This window comes from Mobula birostris, chromosome 4, assembly GCF_030028105.1.
Source record: "Mobula birostris isolate sMobBir1 chromosome 4, sMobBir1.hap1, whole genome shotgun sequence".
Taxonomy (NCBI): domain Eukaryota; kingdom Metazoa; phylum Chordata; class Chondrichthyes; order Myliobatiformes; family Myliobatidae; genus Mobula; species Mobula birostris.
This window is the reverse complement of record NC_092373.1, coordinates 127,754,987-127,771,982: the sequence shown is the minus strand read 5'-3', so window position 1 is coordinate 127,771,982 and position 16,996 is coordinate 127,754,987. Positions and strand designations below refer to the sequence as shown.

The 16,996-nt window shown below is 40.5% G+C and overlaps 1 protein-coding gene across 3 annotated transcripts in view; it reads right to left on the bottom strand.

The window, feature by feature from the left end:
• The window catches only part of hhip (hedgehog interacting protein), a 133,908-nt gene that overhangs the window by 102,118 nt on the left and 14,794 nt on the right, over positions 1-16,996 (bottom strand). For all 3 annotated transcript variants that reach the window (XM_072256015.1, XM_072256016.1, XM_072256017.1), the window contains exon 4: positions 6,847-7,048. In XM_072256015.1, the coding sequence (XP_072112116.1) occupies positions 6,847-7,048 (202 nt within the window). The remainder of the gene's footprint in view (positions 1-6,846; positions 7,049-16,996) is intronic.

Here is a 16,996-nt window from a genome sequence, read left to right as displayed (position 1 = left end):
TAGATAGATATACTTTATTGATCCCGAGGGAAATTGGGTTTCGTTACAGCCGCATCAACCAAGAATAGAGCGTAAATATAGCAATACAAAAGCCACAAACAATCAAACAACAAAATGCAAACTATGCCAGATGGAAATAAGTCCAGGACCAGCCTATTGGCTCAGGGTGTCTGACCCTCCATGGGAGGAGCTGCAAAGTTCGATGGCCACAGGCAGGAACAACCTCCCGTGATGCCCAGTGTTGTGTCTCGGTGGAATATAGCCGGGGTCCAACAGCAAAAAGTTCAATATCCGGTCTACAAACACCTTTCTCAATCGTAATATGACCCGGATATTGCACCATCTGTTGCTAACCAGAACAGCAAGCCCCCAACTCCTTTACGCTTACCGCTCTCAGTGCACTTCTGGTCAGCCCAAACGGTCTGGAAGCCGTCCATAGAAAAGATTTGATCGGGTATGTCCTCGTGCAGCCCCGTTCCAGTAAACACATAACACCGCACTCCCGAAATGTTCTCTGACGCCTGGCTAGCGCTGTGAACTCGTCCATTTTATTACCCACCGAACTCCTCTTGTCCATAAGTCTCTGTTGTCTCATAGAAACATAGAAACATAGGAAATAGGTACAGGAGTAGGCCATTCGGCCCTTCGAGCCTGCACCGTCATTTATTATGATCATGGCTGATCATCCAACTCAGAACCCTGCACCAGCCTTCCCTCCATACCCCCTGATCCTCGTAGCCACAAGGGCCATATCTAACTTCCTCTTAAATATAGCCAATGAACTGGCCTCAACTGTTTCCTGTGGCAGAGAATTCCACAGATTCACCACTCGCTGTGTGAAGAAGTTTTTCCTCATCTCGGTCCTAAAAGGCTTCCCCTTTATCCTCAAACTGTGACCCGGTCCTCCTTCCTCGCCTTTGTAATCCCTCTCTGCATCCTCTGCGTATTTTCCTCCAGATTTCAGCAGGGGTGTCCGCCACTCTGCTCGCTAAACCGGCCAGCATAAGCTCAATCAGCTGGTCCCTGGAATAAACAATGCGACCATGCTTCTGTCCCGCTAATGAGACGTGTTGGAATGTAACTATTTCCAGCGCTAAAAACCCAAATAAAACTCTCTCTACCAGCATGTTAGAGAGGGTGCAGCTTCAATGTGTTACCGAGGAAAAAAACCAAAAAATAACTTAAGTTAAAAAAGTAAGAAGAAAAAAATAAGAGTACTCGTCGGAACGGCTGTAACAGGCTGCATGCACGACTGGCGCATGCGCACTGAAATGACCAATCTGCTGATCACTCAAAGCCTTATCACCATATGTAAGACATAAGGAATGACCATGATACATGCATCTCCAACCATGGCTATATAGACCGTCTACAAAATGCACTTCAGCAGCTTGCCAGGATTTTGATGGAACATCGCACTCCAGACACCTCTACCGCCAGAACGAGGTAGGTGAGCACATCAAAACACTAACCTGCAGTTTCCTCTACAAGTCTCACACTAATATTATTTGTAAATAGATCATTCTGCCTTTATTGTAAGTCAAAATTCTGAAGCACAACACCACGTGCAGGTTATTTCCTGGTAGGAGTTATTGTAATCTAAAAAGCAGCCCACCATCACCTTCCCAAGTGATGGACAGTAACAATCGGTAACACTCACATCACATAGATCAATACAAGGAAAATTTATCCCGGCCTACTCTAAATTTTAAACATTTCGCATGTTTACCTAAGGTTTATAACGACGACAGTATTTTGTATTTGTTTTCTGAATAAAAATATTTCCTTCTAGAAGAAATAAAAGCACGAGAGATTATGGCTTCATAAAAGTTGATGAAAAGCTAAAAAATTGCTTTTCAAGTGATCAAAACAAAATAGAAGCATTCAGCTAGAAAATGTTTATGGGTGTATATGCAGTCTGCTGCAATGAGTCAGAGCAATCAAAATTTCAACTCTAAATGGAACATTATGGTGCAAGGAAATGAGCTGTCCAAGTTGGCAAGGAGACTGCATGACTCTTAGTTATTCAGGTACACAATCAGTGTTCAGATGTCTCTTTCCTACAAAAAATGAACTTGTAATCTCAATTTGGATAGTAGATCATGTTTCTCCAAATCATTCACATTGCTAAGAGTTGGGAAACACAGAGCCCATGCATACTTGCACGGCATGCAAGGAGTATGTCTCAGTAGGTGACAACCAGCTGCTGGCAGATTTCTCACTGAAAACTCACAATTACTGTTGTGTATTTAATATTTCAATAATATTTGAGAAATATTGTAAATACATTGTTTGATTAAGCATTCTTTGTTGTTTACATAACTCCTTATAGGTTATATTGTGAATCACATGAGTGGCATATGATACTAAGATAGGTGGAGTTGTGGATAATGAAGTAAGTTTTCAAAGCTTGCAGAAAGATTTAGGCCAGTTAGAAGAGTGGGCTGAAAGATGGCAGATGGAATTTAATGCTGATAAATGTGAGGTGTTACATTTTGGTAGGACTAATCAAAATAGGTTCGGCGGGAGGAGAGAGAGCAGCGCGCCTGCGCGTGCACAGCCCTCCGGTGAAAAATGATATCGTATCTGTTAAATAGGGTTCGTGGACAATCCTGATTTGATGGAGAATGGACGTGAAAGCACAGAGGAACATTTGGAGAAATTTCTGAAATGCTCGTTTGCTGCTGTCGTTACTGCATGGTCAGGAATCCTTCGGAGGGTAGGCCTCAAAATCCCCGGCTTTGCCTGCTGTTGGTGACTGAGGTTGAGGTCGAATCGTTCGGACAGAGATGGCGCTCAGTACTTGGTGTCGGAGAGCTGATCAGCTCGAAGTTTTCCAATGACTCAGAGTCGGACTGTAGTCGGCATGGAGAGTTTTTCATCCTTCTCCCGTCTGCATGAGATGTGGGACATTTGAGAAACTTTGAACTTACTGTGCTCATGGACTTCTTCATCAAGTTATGGTATTGTTGCACTGTTGTAACTATATGTTATAATTATATGGTTTTGTCAGTTTTTTCAATCTTGGACTGTCCTGTGTTTTGTGATATCACACCGGAGGAAATATTGTATCATTTCTTAATGCATGCATTACTAAATGACAATAAAAGCGGACTACGTGTCTTCATAATCTAAAAATGGTAGGGCATTGAAGAATGCAGTAGAACAGAGGGATCTAGGAATAACGGTGCATAGTTCCCTGAAGGTGGAATCTCATGTGGATAGGGTGGTGAAGAAAGCTTTTGGTTTGCTGGCCTTTATAAATCAGAGCATTGAGTATAGGAGTTGGGATGTAATGTTGAAATTGTACAAGGCATTGGTGAGGCCAAATTTGGAGTATTGTGCACAGCTTTGGTCACCGAATTATAGGAAAGACGTCCACAAAATAGAGAGAGTACAGAGAAGATTTACTAGAATGTTACCTGGGTTTCATCACCTAACTTACAGAGAAAGGTTGAACAAGTTGGGTCTTTATTCTTTGGAACGTAGAAGGTTGAGGGGGGGACTTGATAGAGGTGTTTAAAGTTATGAGGGGGATTGATAGAGTTGATGTGGATAGGCTTCTTCCATTGAGACTGGGGAAGATTCAAACAAGAGGACATGAGTTGAGAGTTAAAGGGCAAAAGTTTGGGGGTAACATGAGGGGGAACTTCTTTACTCAGAGAGTGGTAGCTGTGTGGAACGAGCTTCCAGCAGAAGTGGTTGAGGCAGGTTCGATGTTGTCGTTTGAAGTTAAATTGGACAACTATATGGACAGGAAAAGAATGGAGGGTTACGGGGTGAGTGCAGGTTGGTGGGACTAGGTGAGTGTAAGAGTTCGGCATGGACTAGAAGGGCCGAGATGGCCTGTTTCCGTGCTCTAATTGTTATATGGTTATATTACAAAGCCAGATCATAAGTGCATGCCTCACTAAAGTATAATTAAACTAAGACAATATTCTTCAGCTGCTTCACCTATGACCGTTCCACCACAAGACAAAAAATGGTAATTGAACAATGTTCAATTTCATTTGCAACTTCTCCGAATTAAGCAATTCATTGCTTAGTAGGCGCAAATCCTAGACAACGTATGGTTATGGGCTGATGCATGGCATGCAAGTTACCTATCATTTAAGTGCCAAACAAGCAAGTCTAAAAACCCACTCTTGACGTGGTATGATACTAAAATTGCTGTATCCCTTTATTAATATCTGGGGTGGTGCAGAAACTGTTGACCAGAAAGACAAATGAAACAGCTACTGTGACTGCAAGGAGTTTAGGAACTAGGTATTCTACAGCAAATGATTACTTTGCTAATAGTCGAAGGCAATCAACAAAGCATTGTCAGGAGCATGATGTAATACTTACCTCTTGCGTGGATGAGTGCAGCTACAATGAAAGTGAAGAAGCTTGATGGTATCCAACAAAAAGCAGCCTAATTGATTGGTACTGCACGTACCATGATAAACATTCAATTGCTAAACCACAGGTACATTTCATCTGCAATGTGTGTATTTACTTACAAGACTGTTCTGTGTGCGGTTCCCAAGCCCACAACTGCTATCACCAAAAAAGATAAGGGCAACAAGTGCAGGAAACACCAACTCTTGCATGTTCAGCTCGAAGTTACCCAATAAAGTGACTTGGAAATACACTGTGATGCCTTTGCATCTAAATCCTGTTGTAGCAGCTATTCTAACAACCCGACTGCCACTGCTGGAGACCAGGCAAAGGCTGTTATCCATGTATGAACGGCCTTTCGATCAATCCAACAGTGATGTTCTAAAAAGTCGAAGAACTTTAGTTGATCTTTTGTTAGCAACTAGCAAAACAAATAATCCTAAAGTGATGCAATTCAGTGTAATTAACCGAAATTATGCTCTCGACAAAAGATATGACACCCAGCAGTCCCCAGAGCAAAGCACAGATACGTAACTTACTCCCTACTGATTTAGTGGGAGAAAACAAAAGGAAATAGCAAATCAGAGTTTTATGACCACCGCTATAAGGTTTTACCATGCTGACAACCCTTGCTTTTCGTAGTTTTGGCTCGTACACTCTCAACAGACTAAAAAACCTCCTTCTGTTTCAGTACAAAGATTAGGATAAATTCCTTTGAAAAGATTGCTTTCTTTTCTTCTAATCATAGATCTATTAGTGGTATGAAGTGGAGAAGTCATGAATTGGTGTTTCTCGGAGAAATTATGAATATATAAATAAAGGTGTACACTATAAGGAGAAAGCAAATGAAGTTAATAAGAACCAAAGTAGAAATGATATGTCAAATGGCCTCCCACCGTACTGTAGGGTTTTACTGGTCTGCATTAGTTTTTGCTCTTTAATTTAGACTTGCTTCGAAACTGTGTTGCTGTAGCTGTGTTTCACTTGTCAGCACTGGCATCAATATCAGTGGACGAAGCCTGATCCTCTTTGCATCTTATTTTTATCCAACATCCACACAAGCTTTCCAGCAGAGGTCACTCAACAGCAGTTGGAGTCAAAGCAATGGCTGGACTTTTCCCTTCCCAGCCCTGAGACACAGAAGCCAAATATACAACCCAGTTGCAAGCCTCAACTCTAATCATCTACCTCAGCACTGGACAGATCTTGAATCCCATGGGTTCTATGGTTTAGTACCAAAGTTTTACTCTTTTAGCATCTTGAATTGACTTCAGGTTTTTAAATATAGATATATTCCTACCTCTTTTACTTCAACCAAGTAAGCATTCCAATACCTATGACAAGCACAAAATTTGCTTCTGGAATCCATCAATATCCCATTGTAAATAGTTGATGCATACTTGATAAGAAAAAGTACAATTAACTCTCACTATGCATTTCATATTGAAATACCTAGCCTCTTCTTACTGACTCTCTCTCTTACAGTAGATAAAAAGATAAATACTGCATTTGTCTTATCCTACCAGGAAATTCACTTCCGTGTTCTGGAGCAGCAAAGATCCAACAAACACCAAGCTAAATGCACAAAGATATGGATGTTGCTCCTATTTTAAGCTTTTTCCACATAACGAATCTCTGTAAGCACTCTGCTTATCTCTACAAAGCTGAGCGAAAATTTAAGGAAAACATTTCTTAAAGTTATTAGAAGATAATTTTGAGTCATACAATAAAATATGTTATGTTGTTTTGTTTGTTGTATTATTTTAGTGGCACTGTGATTTGAGCAGACAGAAAGGGAAGAGAAATTTTATAATCTCAGAAACGAGTACTTAAACTATTTAGCTAACCACCTAAATCACAATATGATACACAAAATATTCACTTGTGAAGCTGTTAATAAATATTAGCTTGTTATTTTGCCATAGGATGCATCAGTTATAATAACCCTAATTTGAAATTTATTTGGCAAACTGCCAATAGGGATTATTCATCAGACTGTTTTCCGTGCTCCAGCCCTCGAATATAAAACAAAGATTTCCATTTGCTTATTCACTGTACCAGTAGAAGAAATTGCCAAGAAGTGGCTGACATTCCTGAAAATATTACATGACAGCATAAGTGTGTTGTGTACTGCCTTTGAAAGTCAGTTCCACTGAAGTTAGTGAAACTGCAGTTTGACATACTTAGTTTTGTGGTCAGACATCCACTTATTAAACTAAATAACAAGCATTCTGGTTTTTGTTTTGAAGCAACTCAGAATCAGACATGCAAAGAATTGTAATCAAGTGTGGCTTAAACTGTGGATGCTATACTAAGTTGCTAAACAGACTATTTACCATTCAGAAACTCAAATCACATCAGCATGGTATATTTTTCCCCCAAATAAGAAACACCATTTACCTTTGCAAATTTCTACTAATAAACAGATCAGCATGGACGAACATTAATATTAGAGAAAATACCAACCTTTATTCCACTCTGAACCTGCTTGTGAATGTCAAGGAATGGTTCCTTCAGTAATTCTCCATCAGGAGTGTAAATCTTTACAAAACCTTCCTTTTCCAAAATGAAGAGTCTCTGTGATCCATCTCCACAATGCACTAATCCAGTCGGCTGCACAAGTCCGCTGACCACTTCATCAAGGCAGTAGCAATTTTTTTTATATTTTCTAAAGAAAGAGTAAAATATTTCATTATCTCTGATAATAATTTGATTTACTTCATCCAAAGAAAATTGGCTATTTTGGTCACATTGCCAATATTACAAAAAGAAAAGTAAATGGAAGTACTCAGCAAATTTTTCCAATTCAACAATGGGGCTCCGAGCCCTTTTATCATTAATGCATTATGGTGTTTAAAATTCAAAGAGTGCACATATATATTCAGCTTTGGACTGAATCCAAACTATTTGGATGGGAAGTTCTATTTTCTTAAAGGCTGTAAGATGTCTTAGTAAGTTCCAACCCTTGACAACTCTGTCACAAAAATTATCTATTAGATTTATTGTAAAATTGTTTATAGTGAAATTATGGCTATTATGGTTTCTGGAGATGAAATCAAATACATCAGGTTCCTCCGACTTAATCTCTGGCTGCAAAGAGTGGCCTGGTGGACATCACACATTCAGAGGTTAGTAAGTCTCAAATTATTTCGGCAAAAGTATTGTTAACACATTTCTATTTTGTGTGATATTCTAACTATTCAATGAATAATGTTATAAACATTATTTACAAATTCAATTTATTGATTTCATTTTATAAATATTTTGATACAGTTAATATTAAATGAATTTTTTCAGTGTTTTCTTCAAATGCAACATTAAACTTAAGCCAAATAACCTGAGTGTTTAAAGATGCAAGAGCTAGATAGATATTAAAGAAATCTTTTACACCATTTTAATTACAAGAACACTTTAAATCTGGAATAAGAATAGAAAAGCAAGTTAATATATGATATTTTGTTACCCATAATAGTATTGCATTCTCTGTATTTTAACATTTCATTTTGTAGATGATCTATGTCCTGATTTGTCTTGCTGTAAAATGCATTTCAGGAGTGTAGAGGATTATCTTGTGGAACTAAGATGGCTAATTTGCTAAAACCATCAAGAACTACTTTAAATATTACATGTTGGGACATTGGCCATGCTAATTTCGGACCAGTAAATTCACACTTGAATTCTTGGTGACAATTATATTGATAAGGAATATAATCATCAGCACACTAAGATTAGAGGAATTTACACTTCCAACACTGCTCAACATAATTTGGTTAAGAATCTGTGGCTTATATGGTCTATTCAATTTTCAACCAATTCATTAAAATCAATCCTTGATTATTAGAGAATGTGGAGTTACTGGTGGATGCGAGGTTAAGAGACAATCTGATTAATGAAAAACTGAACATGAAGAGATTGTGCACTGACTGATTAAAGCTACCCAGTTTAAGCACACTCTGTAGAATTAGCTCAGTACCTTGCAGAACCTGGCTCTTCAAGTACGTATCCAGGTACCTTGTAAATTGAATGAAGGTTTCTGTCTCTACCACCCTTTGAGGAAGTAAGTTTCAGATCCCTGCCAGTATCTGGGTGAAAAAGATTTCCCTTATCTCCACTCTAATGCTTTTACAAGTAACCTTAAGTCTTCATCTTCAGTTTTTGACCACCTTGTCCAGGTCCCTCAAAATTCTGTACAGCCTCCTAGATTTGCAAGGAAAATAACACATTGTTTCCTATCTTTCCTTATAACTGTAGTTTTTCAATCCCAGCAAAGTTCTTATAAATCACCCCTGCACCCTCTCCAGTGCAACTACATCTTCCCTGTAATGTGGTGCCCTAAACTATATGTATTGTACACAGCATTAACTTCCCTCCTATTCTGTGTCTATTACTAAAGGAAAACATCCTTAATAATATTCTGATGAAAGGTAATTACTCCCTCCTCAGGATGCTATCTGCCCTGAGTTTTCCAGAAAAAGCATCTCATACATCCTATTAACCACTTTGCTGATCTGTCCGAAGGACACATGTTCTGCAGTCCCCTCATTCCTCTACACCACTCAGTATCTTGCCATTATGTGTCGATTCCCTTGAATGTCCCACCTTTTCTAATGCAATTTACGGAATTAAACTTTGTTATTCTTCTGCCCAACTGGCTGGACCTTCTTTATTATCTCAATAATAAGTATACTACTTTGTATACTTTTGCAGGGGGGGGGGGGTGTGATACGACCTACTGGGGGAAGCTGCAGCAACTGGGTCTGTGGCATTGAGTCTGACTCTGTAGCTCAGAAGGGAAAAGAAGAATGCAGCAACGATAGGAGATTCCATAGTTAGAGGAGCAGGCAGGAGATTCTATGGACGTGAAAGAGACATCCAGGTGTATTGTTGCCTCCCAGATGCCAGGATCAGATCAGGGATGTCCCAGATCAGCTCCACAGCATTCTAAAGGTGAAAGGTGAGCAGCCGGAAGTCATAATATGCATTGGTGCCCACAACATAGATAGGAAAAGGGAGCAGGTCCTGAAGAGGAAATAGAGGGAATTAGGTAGATAGCTGAAAAGCAGGACCTCCAGGGTAGTAATGGTAAGAATAGGATGGCTTGACAGCTAAATGTGTGGTGGAGGAACTGGTGCAGGGGACAGGGTTTCAGATTTATGGATCATTGGTATCTCAATTGGGGAAGGTATGACCTGTACAAAAAGGATGGGTTGATTGGAACCTGGAGCGGACCAATATCCTTGTAGTCAGTTTTGCTAGAGCTATTCGGGAGGTTTAAACTAACTTGGCGGGGGATGGAAACTGGAGTGATAGGGGCGAGGATGAGGCTGTTGGTATATAAGTAGATGCAGTGTGTAGCGATACTGTGAGGAAGGACAGGCAGATGATTGGGGAAATCGCAGTCAGTGGGATGAGTTGAATTGTAACATGGGGACAACATCAAAAAGGGTGATGAATACAGGACTGAAGGGGTTATTTTTGAATGCATACAGTATACAGAATAAGGTAGATGATCTTGTAGCACAGTTAAATTGGTAGGTATGATGCTGTAGGTACCACTGAATCTTGGCTGAAAGAAAATCCGAGTTAGGAGCTTAACATCCAAGGATATACACTGTATCGAAAGGACAGGTAGATAGGCAGAGGGGGTGTTGTAGTTCGTTGGTAAAAAAATGAAATCAAATCCTTAGAAAGAGGTGACATAGGATTAGAAGATGTAGAATCCTTGAGTGGAGTTAAGAAACTGCAAGGGTAAAAAGACTCCGATGGGACTTATACACAGGCCTTCGAAAAGTAGCCAGGATATGGAATTCAAATTATAATGGGAGATAGAAAAGACATGTAAAAAGGGCAATGTTACAATAGTCATGGGGGATTTCAGTATGCAGGTAGATTGAGAAAATCAGGTTGGTGCTGGATCCCAAGAAAGGAAGAAAAGGAATTTGTAGAATGACTACAAGATAGCCTTTTTAAGCACAAACAACAGGAATTCTGCAGATGCTGGAAATTCAAGCAACACACATCAAAGTTGCTGGTGAACGCAGCAGCATTCACCAGCCTTTTTAAGCAGTTTGTGATTGAGCCTACTAATGGAAATGCAATTCTGGATTGGGTGTGCTGTAATGAACCAGATTTGATTAGGGAGCTTAAGGTAAAGGAACACTTCAGAGGCAGTGATCAGAATATGATAGAATTCACCCTGAAGTTTCAGAGGGAAAAGATCAAATCACATGTATCAGTATTACAGTGGAGAAAAGAGAATTACAGTGACATGAGAGAGGAGTTGGCTAAGTTTGACTGGAAAGGGACACTAGCAAGGATGAAAGCAGAATACCAATGGCAGGATTTCCTGGGAGGAAATCAGAAATCGCAGCAGATATATCCCAAAGATGAAGAAGTATTCTAAACAAAGGGTGCCATAAACGTAACTGACAAGAGAAGTCAAAGAAAGCATAAAAACAAAACAGAGGGCTTATAGTAGAGAAAAAGTTAGTGGGAAGTTAGAGGATAGGGAAGCTTTTAAAACTAGCAGAAGACAAATAAAAAAGCCATCGGAGAGAAAAGATGAAAAATTTCTTTAGACACAAAGTGTAAAAGAGAGGCGAGAGTAGATATCAGACCGCTAGGAAACAATGCTTGAGAGCTGGAAATGGTGGACAAACTTAATAAGTATTTTGTATCAGTCTTCATTGTGGAAGACTCTAGCAGTATGGTGGAAGTTCCAGGTGTCAGGGGTCATGACGTGTGTGAAGTTACCATAACTAGAAAGAAGGTTCTTGGGAAACTGAAAGGTCTGAAGGTAGATAAGTTACCAGAATCAGATGGTCTACACCCCAGGGTTCTGAAAGAGGCGGCTGAAGAGATAGTGAAGGCATTAGCAATGATCTTTTAAGAATCACTAGATTCTAGAATGGTTCCAGAAAACTGGGAGATTGTAAATATCAATCCACTCTTCAAGGAAGGAGAGAGGCAGAAGAAAAGAAATTATAGGCCAGTTAGTCTGACCTTAGTGGTTGGGAAGATGTTGGGGTTGATTGTTAAGGATGTGGTTTCGTGGTACTTGGAGGCACATGATAAAATAGGGGACAGGCAGCATGGTTTTCTCAAACCAACAAATCTGTTCAAATTCTTTGAAGAAATTACAAGCAGGTTAGATAAACGAGAATCAGTTGATTTTGCGTACCTGGATTTCCAGGAGGCCTCTGACAAGGTGCCACACATGAAACTGTTTAATAAGCTACGAGCCCATGGTATTACAGGAAAGATTCTAGCATGGATTAAGTAGTGGTTGATTGGCAAGTGGTAAAGAGTCAGAATAAAGGGAGCCTTTTCTGGTTGGCTGCCGGTGACTAGTGGTGTTTCACAGGGGTCTATCTTGGGACTGATTCTTTTTATGATATATGTCAATGACTTGGAAGATAGAATTAATAGCTTTGTGGCTAATGAAGACAGGTTGAAGGGTAGGTTGTGTTGCAGAAGCAAGGTATCTACAGAAGGACCTAGACAGATTGGGAGAATGGGCAAAGAAGTGGCAGATGGAATATAGTGTAGGGAAGTGTACGGTCATGCTCTTTGGTAGAAGGAGTAAAGGTGTAGACTATTTTCTAAATGGGGATAAATTAAAAAAATTGAGGTGCAAGGGGCTTGGGATTCCTCATGCAGGATTCCATAAATGTTAACTTGCAGGTTGTGTTAGTGTTAGCATTCATTTTGAGAAGACTGGAATATAAAAGCAAGGTTGTATTGCTGAGGCTTTATAAGGCATTGGTCAGAACACACTTGGAATATTGTGAGCAGATTTTGGCCCCTTATCTAAGAAAAGATGTGCTGGCATTGGAGAAGATGCAGAAGAGATTCACCAGAATGATTCTGGGAGTGAAAGGGTTAATGTATGAGGAGTGTTTGATGGCTCTGGGACTCTACTCACCGGCGCGTAGAAGAATGAGGAGGGATTTCACTGAAACCTACCAAATATTGAAAAGCCTAGATAGAACAGATGTGGAGAGGGTGTTTCCTATAGTGGGATCGTCTAGGACAAGAGTGCACTGCCTTAGGATAGAGGAACATCCATTCAGAACAGAGATGAGGAGGAATTTCTTTAGCCAGAAGGCAATGAAACTGTGGAATTCATTGCCACATGCAGCTGTGGAGGCCACAGAGATTGATAAGTCTTGATTAATCAGAGTGTCAAAGGTTAAGGGGAGAAGGCAGGAGAGTGGGGTTGAGAGGCATAAATCATCCATGATGAATGGCAGAGCAGATTCAATGGGCTGCATGGCCTAATTCTGCTTTGATATCTTAAGGTCTTGTATTCTTCACTGTCAACTATGTGTCTAACTTTTGTACTTCTGCAAACTTCTTTATGCTGCTGGCTACATTTAGTTCCAAATTATTAATGTACATCACACAAAAAAAAACAAGAGGGTAAGTAATAAGCTTCATGGGACTCGACCTCCAGTTACAAAAAAAATTGTTGTTTTTCTCCAATCCCTGACACCGAGCTAATTTATAATCAAATCTGTCACCTTCCCGTGGATCTCATATATCTTACTGTTTTATCCTGTCATGTGGATCCTTTTCAAAAGCATTATCCACCACTGAATTTGAACTTAATTAGTTTGCTCCTTCTCTCTTTTTAAAGAACAGCACAATATTAGTAGTTTTCCAACCTTCTGGCACCAGTCCTGCAACCAAGGTGAATTGAAAATCTGTGGTCAGAGCCTCCACAACCTTTTCCTTTACTTCTTTTAACAGCTGGGATATAATGTATCCAAGCCAAGTGACTTACCAGTTTCAAAGTTGCCAAATGGCTTAACATTTCCTCTTTTACCATGCTTACCTGATCCAATATTATACACTCCTTCACCTTAACTGCAACACCAACATCGTCGTTTTCTGAAGACAATCACAAGACACTCATTAATCTATCCACCTGATATACTCTCTTTCTAACCTCTACCTTTCTTTTTCTACACATTCTGCTGCTTGGCACTGCCAGCAATTGAGAAGTTCTCTTAGATTGTTGCCTAATTCTTTTAAACCGTAACTTCTGACTGTTCAGAATATTACCTTTCCAGAATATTCTGAGACTAGTCAGTGGTGTCCGGGGGCTGTTGCCAAGGAGGCTGCAAGCCATCCTGAAATTGTGCCCACAGTTTGGTCTCCTGATTAGAGAATCCAAACTATTGTTTTCCTGACTTTTCTCCTTCATCGCTATATAGCTGAGCCACACTAGCTGCTATGACACTGACCCTGACTGCGTTACTCCAGGGTATTCTCTTCCTCATCAGTAAACACAACCAAATCTGGTTACAGAGTAAAATGCCCTCAAGAGGTTTCCTAAAGTACTTTTTTCTCCCCCCCCCCCGCCCCAGCAGTCACCAAATCTCTCTTTGCCTGCATTCCCTTCAGCTGTAGTTCTGATCACCTTCAGAAATGTGCTGTCCATGAAACACTCAGCCTTGCAGATGGACTACAGTGAGATCAGTTGTCACCCAAGCTCCGAAACCTGGAGCTTGACCTCGTCCAACTAACTGCATGTTCTGCACCTGTTGCTGTGCATTCCACAGGTCTGATGTGCCCTGCAATGCCGTTCATTTAGTGGACTAGCTCACTGAGCAGAGACATGAACAGCAGTTCTTCCCTCACTGCCGCAAAAGCTCTTTTTCACCAAAATCCTATGTTTTATAGTCAGCAGTGATAGTACTCTGTGCAATATCTTCTGCATCCTAGATAGTTTAAGAAACTCGTCTATGATCATAAAAAGACAATCTATCAGTTACCAGCCCAAACTGAAGTTACATCACATTTGTGGTAGAAAAGTAGCAAATTCTAAGTCTGTCATCATACACAAAGGTCTCTAACAAATTAGCTTATGTATCGCACAGCAATACAACACCAATAATTGAATAGCTAAAGCAGAAATTTACGATGAACTGTAAAAGCACAAAAGCAATTTCAACAGAATTTTTCCACAAAAGTATGCTAAAGAAACTTCACACTGAATTAAGCAATAAATGATTCATTTTGCTGGTTATTATACATTAATCTTGGGGCAGTGTGGATTCTAAAGTTACTGATCCTATTTTATGCAAATATTTTCTTCTCAAATTTGCCAATCTCATATTTTCTACCTTTAGTTCCTCTTTGGGCACATAATTGTTTCCTCTCCCCTTGGTTCTGTCTGACCTTTCACCCTTTTTGAATGAATTCCTCTCACCTTTCATTGTCTAGAATAATCCCCTAATTTCTGGATTGTATTTGAATTCCCTCCTAATCAGATTCTAGACAAACATCTGCCTTCCTAAGTTCTAGATATATTCCTTTTTAGGATCCAAAAGAATTCTTAAGTTTACAATGATCTCTATTTCTCTCTCTCTCTCTCTCAGTCTGTCTCTGGTTCTAGCTGAATTTCCCATGGCCTGTGATAAAGGTTGGCAACACTCACTTGTTCTAAGATATTTTCATTACTTTTGTTGGAAATAGGCCATGCTGTACCAGGCAATATGGGTACCTGACTTTCCTTAATCTACAGATGTCAATTTCTGAGCCAGAAATGAAAAGTAATAGGAATTTTGCAGTGACCCTAAAGACCTCCTAGTTTCCATTAATAACACAGTAAACAGAAATGTACCAGGCAATCATTCTCCCAGCACGAGCACTAGAGTAGCTGGAGAAACTAAGTCAGCGCATCTCAAACCCCACATCCAGCAACAGGCCTGATCCCAGCTGCAACCATGCAGCCAGCTGCTGTCAAATCACAGTTGAATAGGTCAAGGGTACCCAGCATTAAAGAGCTAATGATGCTGAAGGAAGTGGGTAAGCTATGGATAAAAAGGGGTAGTGGAACTAGGGAAAGACTGGAATGGAATGGAGGAAAGGAATATCAAAGGCATTTGCTGAGCATGAAGGAGATATTGGTTACTGAAGATGGCACTGATAAGTGGCAACTCTTTGCCTGCAGCTCCGATAGGAATCATCAAATATTCCCATTTAGGTCTTCTACAACTGAAAACCACAGTCACAGCCATGGATAAAAAATTTATTGCACCTCAAAGTTGGCAGAACCTGGATGGCAGACTGGAGTTCCCCTTTAAGATAAAAAAAATGAGGAAAGCAGGCTGGTTTACAGGTACGACTGAAATGTAAAGACCTTAGACTCCCACTTCCAACTATCCTGCTGGCAAATGTACTGTCTCTGGAAAATAAAATTGAAGACCTCAGAGCAAGATTCCAGTATCAGAGGGATATCAAGGACTGCTGTGTACTTTGCTTCACTGAAACATGGCTCAAACCTGCAATTTCAGATGCATTGCTACATTCCAAGGGCTTCATCATCCATCTCAAAGACAGGACAGTTGGATCTTCTAAGGGTAGAGGAGGTGGAATATGCTTCATGATGGACTCATTATGGTGCATAGATGTGGCAGCTTTGTTTCAATCCTGCTCACCTGACCTGGATCATCTAGCAGTCAAGTGTTATCCATTTAATCTACTAATGGAGATTTTTGCCATCATCCTGATAGCGGTGTACATTCGACCTCAGGCCAATGTTTGGCTGGCACTGGAGGCGCTGAGCAACGTAATCAGCAGGCATGATACTGTGCAGCCTGAGGCCTTCCCTATTATTGCAGGAGCTTCCAGCCAGGCCAGCTTGAAGAAGTCTCTGAACAACTACAACCAACATATCGTCTGTGGAACCAGAGGAGCCAACACACTGGACCACTGTTACACCACCATCAAGAACGCTGACCATGTCACTCCACATCCTCATTTTGGGAAGTCTGATCACCTAGCTGTGCTTCTACTTCCGGTGTACAGCTAGCGACTAAAGACCACAGCACCCTAGTGGTCAAGGGAGGTGCTGGAGCACTTACAGGGCTGCTCCGAGTCAGTGGACTCATCAAATTTCAGGGGTTCTTCTTTGAATCTGAATGAATACACAGTTGTCAGCAAGACCTGTGTGGATGAATGTGTGCCTTCGAGAACATGCCGAACATACCCAAACCAAAAGCCATGGATGAACCATGACAGTTGCAGTCTGCTGAAGGTTAGATCTGTGGCATTCAAGAGAGGTGATTCAGAACTATACAAGACGTCCAGTTACAACCTACAGAAGGCTATTAAAAGAACAAAACAGAAACAATTCCTACTGAAGTTAGAGAAATTAGTGTTAGAGAGATTGAAGTTTGAGTGGTTGGTCATGACCAGAATCACCTACTACCTAAGCAAGGACCTGAACCCGCTGCCATTTGCCTATCACCACAACAGGCCTACAGTGGATGCAGTCTCACTGGCTCCACACTCGGCCTTCGATTACCTGGACAATAATAATACCTATATCAGGCTACTGTCTATTGATTACAGTTCAGCATTCAACACTGTCATACCTCAGTAGTAATCACCAAGCTCCAAAACCTGGGCCTCTGCAACTGGATATTTGACTTCTTCAGTGTGGATTGGAAGCAACATCTCCTCCTCGCTGACAATCAACACTGGCGCATTTCAGTGGTGTGTGCTTAGCCCACTGCTCTACTCTCTCTAAACCCATGACTTTGTGGCTAGGCACAGCTCAAATGTCATCTATTGGTTTACTGACGACACAACTGTTGTTAGAATT